Consider the following 7,500-nt stretch of genomic DNA (forward strand, 5'->3'; position numbering starts at 1 on the left):
GAGGCCCCCTCTCTGGGCCTGGCCCCACCAAACTCCAGAGCGGCGTAGTTCAGCTCTCGCCTCTCCATTCCTGCCAGAGAGCCCGCAGGGTGGAAATCCCCGTCTTCTCCCTGCGCACAAAATGCACGGATCAGCGGCCAGAGACCGACACCAGGGCGAACCCCCCACCCACCCGCGCCCCCAGCCAAGACCACAGAGTAGCATGACAAATAAACTAGTAGTAGCGTTACTGGTGGGACAGGAAGACTTGATATGTGTGAGGTTAGTTTGGGTTAGCGATGAGGAATGACGTTATATTTGTGCCTTGGGGAAGATTCTGAGCACAGAACATTGGATTTTGCAAGCACATGAATGCCGTTTTGAGACGAAATTTAACTAGTGAAAAATACAATTGTTTTTGTGCTTAATTGATGTGTCTGCATGTTGGCTATTATTCATAACAACACACAATAATTACTCTGCTCTCTTACGTCTTCTCTCCCAACCTCTGCGCCTTCAAGTTTTTTCTCTCTGCACTCGCGCAAGTTTTGATACAGCATTATGTTTGGCAATCAGAGACCTGGACAATTGTACGCTCTGATTGGCTGTTTGGTGTCCAATTAGATCGCTCGTTAAATTGCGGACAAATGTACAAAAAAAACCTTTAAGCCAGTGGTACCCAACCTTTTTGTAGCTGCGGACTGGTCAACGCTTAAAAATTTGTTCCATGGACCGGGGGGGGGGGGTTGATTTTTTTATTTTTTTTTTTCATAAAGAAATACAATCATGTGTGCTTACGGACTGTATCCCTGCAGACTGTATTGATATATATTGATATATAATGCATATATTGTGTTTTTTATGTTGATTTAATTAAAAAAAAAAATTTTAAAATGGTTTTTTGTTTTGTTTTTTTCATAAAAAAATACAATCATGTGTGCTTACGGACTGTATCCCTGCAGATTGTATTTATATATATATATTGCTATATAATGTATATATTGTGTTTTTTATGTTGATTTAATAAAAAAAATAATAAAATAAAATAAAAAATTCTTGTGCCAATCGGTCGGGCCGCGGCCCGGTGGTTGGGGACCACTGCTTTAAGCCATCCATCTTCTTCCGCTTATCCGAGGTCGGGTCGCGGGGGCAGCAGCCTAAGTAGAGAAGCCCGAAATTCCCTCTCCCCAGCCACTTAGGGCGGTATAGCTCGGTTGGTAGAGTGGCTGTGCCAGCAACTTGAGGGTTGCAGGTTCGATCCCCCGCTTCCGCCATCTTAGTCACTGCCGTTGTGTCCTTGGGCAAGACACTTTACCCACCTGCTCCCAGTGCCACCCACACTGGTTTAAATGTAACTTAGATATTGGGTTTTCACCATGTAAAGCGCTTTGAGTCACTAGAGAAAAGCGCTATATAAATATACTTCACTTCACTTTGTCCATGTCCAGCTCCTCTTGGGGGATCCTGAGGCGTTCCCAGGCCAACTGGTAGACATAGTCCCCCCAACGTGTCCTGGGTCTTCCCCGTGGCCTCTTACCGATCAGACGTGCCCTAAACACCTCCCCAGGGAGGCTTTCGGGGGGGGCATTCTGACCTGATGCCCGAACCACCTTATCTGGCTCTTCTCGATGTGGAGGAGCAGTGGCTTCCCTTTGAGCTCAGGCCACCCGACGGAGGAAACACATTTCAGCCGCTTGTACCCGTGATCTTGTCCTTTCGGTCATAACCCAAAGCCCATGACCATGGGTGAGGATGGGAACGTAAATCGACTGGTAAATCCACGACGGATCGATACAGGGTCCTCACCACTGCAGACGCCGCATCGCATCTCACGATCCACTCTTCCCTCACTCGTGAACAAGACTCTGAGGTACTTGAACTCCTCCACATGGGGCGAGATCTCGCCAACCCGGAGATGGCACTCCACCCTTTACCGGGCGAGAACCGTGGACTCGGACTTGGAGGTGCTGATTCTCATCCCAGTCCCTTAATACGCGGCTGCGAACTGATTCAGTGAGAGCTGAAGATCCTGGCCAGATGAAGCCATCAGGACCACATCATCTGCAGAAATCTGCTCAGTGGCCTTGTAGTTAGAGTGTCCGTCCTGAGACTGGAAGATCGTGAGTTCATACCAAAGACTATAAAAATGGGAGCCATTGCCTCCCTGCTTGGCACTCAGCATCAAGGGTTGGAATTGGGTGTTAAATCACCAAATGATTCCCGAGCGCGGCCACCGCTGCTGCTCACTGCTCCCCTCACCTCACAGGTGGTGAACATGGGGATGGGTCAAATGCAGAGGATAATTTCACCACACGTAGTGTGTGTGTGACTATCGTTGGGACTTTAACTTTAACTATCAAAAAGCAGAGACCCAATCCTACAGCCACCAAACCAGATCCCCTCAACGCCCTGACTGCGCCTAGAAATTCTGTCCATAAAAGTTATGACCGGAATCGGTGCCAAAGGGCAGACCTGGCGGAGTCCAACCCTCACTGGAAACGGGTCCGACCTATCGCCGGCAATGCGGACCAAGCTCTGACACTGATTATACAGGAAACTTTATACCACAATGTTTATAAAATGTTCAGGTTCAAATAACCGAATTAATAAAACAACTTACCTGTGTGGTCGTGCTGCACCAACTTGCTCTTGGTCCTCTTTTATTGACTCTGTTACCGGTGAATCCATGTTTCCGTTGAATTCATTTTCGTGTACAGTTCGCGATCAAAAGTTTACATACACTTGTAAAGAACATAATGTCATGGCTGTCTTGAGTTTCCAATAATTTCTACAACTCTTATTTTTTTGTGATAGAGTGATTGGAGCACATACTTGTTTTGTCACAAAAACATTCATGAAGTTTGGTTCTTTTATGAATTTATTATGGGTCTACTGAAAATGTGAGCAAATCTGCTGGGTCAAAAGTATACATACAGCGATGTTAATATTTGGTTACATGTCCCTTGGCAAGTTTCACTGCAATAAGGCGCTTTTGGTAGCCATCCACAAGCTTCTGGTTGAATTTTTGACCACTCCTCTTGACAAAATTGGTGCAGTTCAGCGAAAAGTGTTGGTTTTCTGGCATGGACTTGTTTCTTCAGCATTGTCCACACGTTTAAGTCAGGACTTTGGGAAGGCCATTCTAAAACCTTCATTCTAGCCTGATTTTTCCTTTACCACTTTTGACGTGTGTTTGGGGTCATTGTCCTGTTGGAACACCCAACTGCAACCAAGACCCAACCTCCGGGCTGATGATTTTAGGTTGTCCTGAAGAATTTGGAGGTAATCCTCCTTTTTCATTGTCCCATTTACTCTCTGTAAAGCACCAGTTCCATTGGCAGCAAAACAGGCCCAGAGCATAATACTACTACCACAATGCTCGACGCTAGGTGAATTAAAGGCCTCACCTTTTCTTCTCCAAACATATTGCTGGGTATTGTGGCCAAACAGCTCAATTTTTGGGCTATTTGGCCACAATAACCAGTAAATGGGACAATAAAAAAGGAGGATTACCTCCAAATCCTTCAGGACAACCTAAAATCATCAGCTCGGAGGTTGGGTCTTGGGCTCAGTTGGGTGTTCCAACAGGACAATGACCCCAAACTCATGTCAAAAGTGGTAAAGGAATGGATAATCAGGCTAGAATTAAGGTTTTAGAATGGCCTTCCCAAAGTCCTGACTTAAACGTGTGGACAATGCTGAAGAAACAAGTCCATGCCAGAAAACCAACACTTTTAGCTGAACTGCACCAATTTTGTCAAGAGGAGTGGTCAAAAATCCAATCCAATCCAATCCACTTTATTTATATAGCACATTTACACAACAAGAATGTTTCCAAAGTGCTGCACAGCCATGTTAAAAGCAATATTAAAAACAATATTATGCTACACCAATGACTGAATAAAAACAAAGAATAAATGAATAGAAAACCAATACAAAAACAATATAAAAAATAAATATGATTAAAAACGATTTTAGAGGGTAAAACCAATTAAAACAGTAAAATAGACATCAAAATTGATTAAAAAAAAACACAGAGGACAGAAGACCACACAACTCACGTAGTGTTAAAAGCCAAAGAATAAAAGTGGGCCTTAAGACGGGACTTAAAACACTCCACTGTGGGAGCAGTTTGAACATGGAGGGGCAGAGTGTTCCAGAGTTTAGGGCCGACCACAGAGAAGGCCGTGTCTCCCCTGGTTTTAAGTCTCGTCCTGGGCACCACGAGCTGGAGCTGGCTCTCGGACCTCAGAGCGCACGCAGTAGTGTAAATTTGGATGAGGTCCGAGATATACTGAGGTGCCAGTCCATGTAAAGCTTTAAAAACAAACAGCAAGGTTTTAAAATCAATTCTAAAATGAACAGGGAGCCAGTGCAAACTCCGAAGAATTGGGGTTGTATGCTCGCGTTTCCTGGCCCCTGTTAAAAGTCGTGCTGCCACGTTCTGGACTAACTGCAACCTGGAGAGAGCTTTTTGGCTAATGCCAGCATAAAGTGCATTGCAGTAGTCCAGGCGACTTGAAATAAAAAACATGCACGACTTGTTCAAAAAGGTTAAAAGATAAAAATGGTTTTACCTTTACTAAAAGACGAAGATGATAAAAACACGATTTTATAACGCCATTGACTTGTTTGTCAAATTTAAAATCGCTGTCTATAGTGACGCCAAGGCTGGTGACTTTGGGACGCACATAATTTTGCAATGGTCCCAAGTCAGTGAGAAAATTCCACCAGAAGCTTGTGGATGGCTACCAAAAGCGCCTTATTGCAGTGAAACTTGCCAAGGGACATGTAACCAAATATTAACATTGCTGTACGAATACTTTTGACCCAGCAGATTTGGTCACATTTTCAGTAGAGCCATAATAAATTCATAAAAGAACCAAACTTCATGAATGTTTTTGTGACCAACAATTATGTGCTCCAATCACTCTATCACAAAAAAGTAAGAGTTGAAGAAATTATTGGAAACTCAAGACAGCCATGACATTATGTTCTTTACAAGTGTATGTAAACTTTTGATCACGACTGTATGTGCTTGCAAAATGTGCTAAACAAATCTGCATTTGCGACCTCAAAATCAAGGCACAAACTTAACTCCGTGGAGAGGCGGCCATGCAGACGGTGGTGCGAAAAACAAACGGCGTGCAGAAAACGCAAGCGAGGATGCGTCACCAAAAAATAAAAAAAACGGCGTGTGGCGGGCTTTCTTTTCGGAACCTTACCGTGGTCTCCTCTAGAATGGAGTTAAACTTTGAGCCCAACAGCTCTGTCTTAAGCTGTGCAGGAGTTAGGGAGAGAAAGAAGAGACAGAAGAAACGCAGAGAAGCGATGAAAGCAGGAGAAAACAGTGTTTCCAAAAGGTCAACTAGTGGGAGAGATGCCTGCACTGGAGGATGGGTGGGGGGGGGGGGGGTCAATTTGACAAACTCCACGACTCGTAACTTTCCCCAAAAACAAGGAGCGAACGGTCATGCAACATCAGCATGTCTCACCACTTTCTTCCTCAGATTTTGTTTGTCCTTCTTGGCCGCGCTGTAGTACAAAGCGGGGTTCTCCAGTACCACGTCCTGCCTAGGATAGCCATTCTCTCTAGGGGGTGGAGGGGGGGTGGAAGGGGGGGACGGAGTCACATGGTCAGACTCCGCTGACGCCACCGCAGGGCGACACGCCAAGCCTGGGCATCCATTTTAAAACACGCTCCGTCGGGTTATGCTATGGATGTGAGTCGCGTCGTTAATTGGATGGGTTTAGTCGCACTCGTCTGATTCGGGGCAGATTGGAATTTGGGGGGTGGAGGGGGGGTCCGAATTACTGGGCTAAAACAAAGCAACCTGGTTAACTTGTGTTGTTTTTAGTGAGTCACGGATACAAAAGCAGTGTGAGGGCGGGAATTCATGCCTGAGAATATAAGAGTTAGTCCTCTCCGTCAGAGAGTGGACGTCCGAGGACTCCGACAAGGCCGGACCCCGACTGCTCTGAGATACAACAACCTCACTTTCACTCCTAAATGTTTTAGAATGGATGACGAGGCTTAAGTGTTCCCGGGGTTGGACGAACAAGACTAGCTCTGCCTCACATCTCCCATTGTTTGCCCTTTCGTACTCACTTCTTGTTGTTGTGGCCGACGTATCGGACTGCTGCGATGATGAAGGCGATGACCGCCACTCCTCCGATCGTGCCCACGATCACGGCCATCAAGTACTTTTCTGCAAAGGAGGGAGGAGTTGTGATGATCCAAATTCAAAATGTACCGATACAACTTTTTTCTTCTTCCGGTACAATACCAATATCGGTCCAATATATCAGCAGGAATCACACATATTTGTGTTATTTTGTAGTGTGGAATGTTAGAAAAGGTCTGATCAAGTGAAATGGGTCAAACAACACGGAGCCCCTAAAGCAGACCTGGGCAAATTAAGGCCCGGGGGCCACATGCGGCTAACCTTAAAGGCCTACTGAAATGAAATTTTCAAATTTAAACGGGGATAGCAGGTCCATTCTATGTGTCATACTTGATCATTTCGCGATATTGCCATATTTTTGCTGAAAGGATTTAGTAGAGAACATCGACGATAAAGTTCGCCACTTTTGGTCGCTGAAGCCTTGCCTGTACTGGAAGTAGCGTGACTTCACAGGTTGTGGAGCGCCTCACATCTGCACATTGTTTACAATCATGGCCACCAGCAGCGAGAGTGATTCGGACCGAGAAAGCGACGATTACCCCATTAATTTGAGCGAGGATGAAAGATTCGTGGATGAGGACAGTGAGAGTGAAGGATTAGAGGGCAGTGGAAGCGATTCAGATAGGGAAGATGCTGTGAGAGGCGGGTGGGACCTGATATTCAGCTGGGAATGACTACAACAGTAAATAAACACAAGACATATATATACTCTATTAGCCACAACACAACCAGGCTTATGTTTAATATGCCACAAATTAATCCGCATAACAAACACCTCCCCCCTCCCGTCCATATAACCCACCAATACTAATCAAACACCCGCACAACACACTCAATCCTACAGCCCAAAGTACTGTTCACCTCCGTAAAGTTCATACAGCACATATATTTCCCCAAAGTTACGTACGTGACATGCACATAGCGGCACGCACGTACGGGCAAGCGATCAAATGTTTGGAAGCCAAAGCTGCGTACTCACGGTAGCGCGTCTGCTATCCAACTCAAAGTCCTCCTGGTTGTGTTGCTGTAGCCAGCCGCTAATACACCGATCCCACCTACAGCTTTCTTCTTTGCTGTCTTCATTGTTCATTGAAAAAATTGCAAAAGATTCACCAACACAGATGTCCAGAATACTGTGGAATTTTGCGACGAAAACAGACGACTTAATAGCTGGCCACAATGCTGTCCCAATATGTCTGCACAATCCGTGACGTCACGCACAAACGTCATCATACCGAGACGTTTTCAGCAGAATATTTCGCGGGAAATTTAAAATTACACTTTACTAATCTAACCCGGCCGTATTAGCATGTGTTGCAATGTTAAGATTTCATCA

At 45.2% G+C, this 7,500-nt stretch overlaps 1 protein-coding gene across 8 annotated transcripts in view; it reads right to left on the reverse strand.

The window, feature by feature from the left end:
- Positions 1 to 7,500, reverse strand: part of mag (myelin associated glycoprotein) — a 55,403-nt gene that overhangs the window by 589 nt on the left and 47,314 nt on the right. For 5 of the 8 annotated variants that reach the window (XM_062029857.1, XM_062029862.1, XM_062029860.1 and 2 more), the window contains 4 exons: positions 6,089 to 6,188; positions 5,475 to 5,571; positions 5,205 to 5,258; positions 1 to 110 (listed from right to left, as the gene is read on the reverse strand). The exon at positions 1 to 110 is cut by the window's left edge and continues 589 nt beyond it. In XM_062029857.1, the coding sequence (XP_061885841.1) occupies positions 1 to 110; positions 5,205 to 5,258; positions 5,475 to 5,571; positions 6,089 to 6,188 (361 nt within the window). The remainder of the gene's footprint in view (positions 111 to 5,204; positions 5,259 to 5,474; positions 5,572 to 6,088; positions 6,189 to 7,500) is intronic. The other 3 variants (XM_062029863.1, XM_062029865.1, XM_062029864.1) reach the window with 3 other exon arrangements.

This window comes from Entelurus aequoreus, linkage group LG20 (assembly GCF_033978785.1).
Source record: "Entelurus aequoreus isolate RoL-2023_Sb linkage group LG20, RoL_Eaeq_v1.1, whole genome shotgun sequence".
Taxonomy (NCBI): Eukaryota; Metazoa; Chordata; class Actinopteri; order Syngnathiformes; family Syngnathidae; genus Entelurus; species Entelurus aequoreus.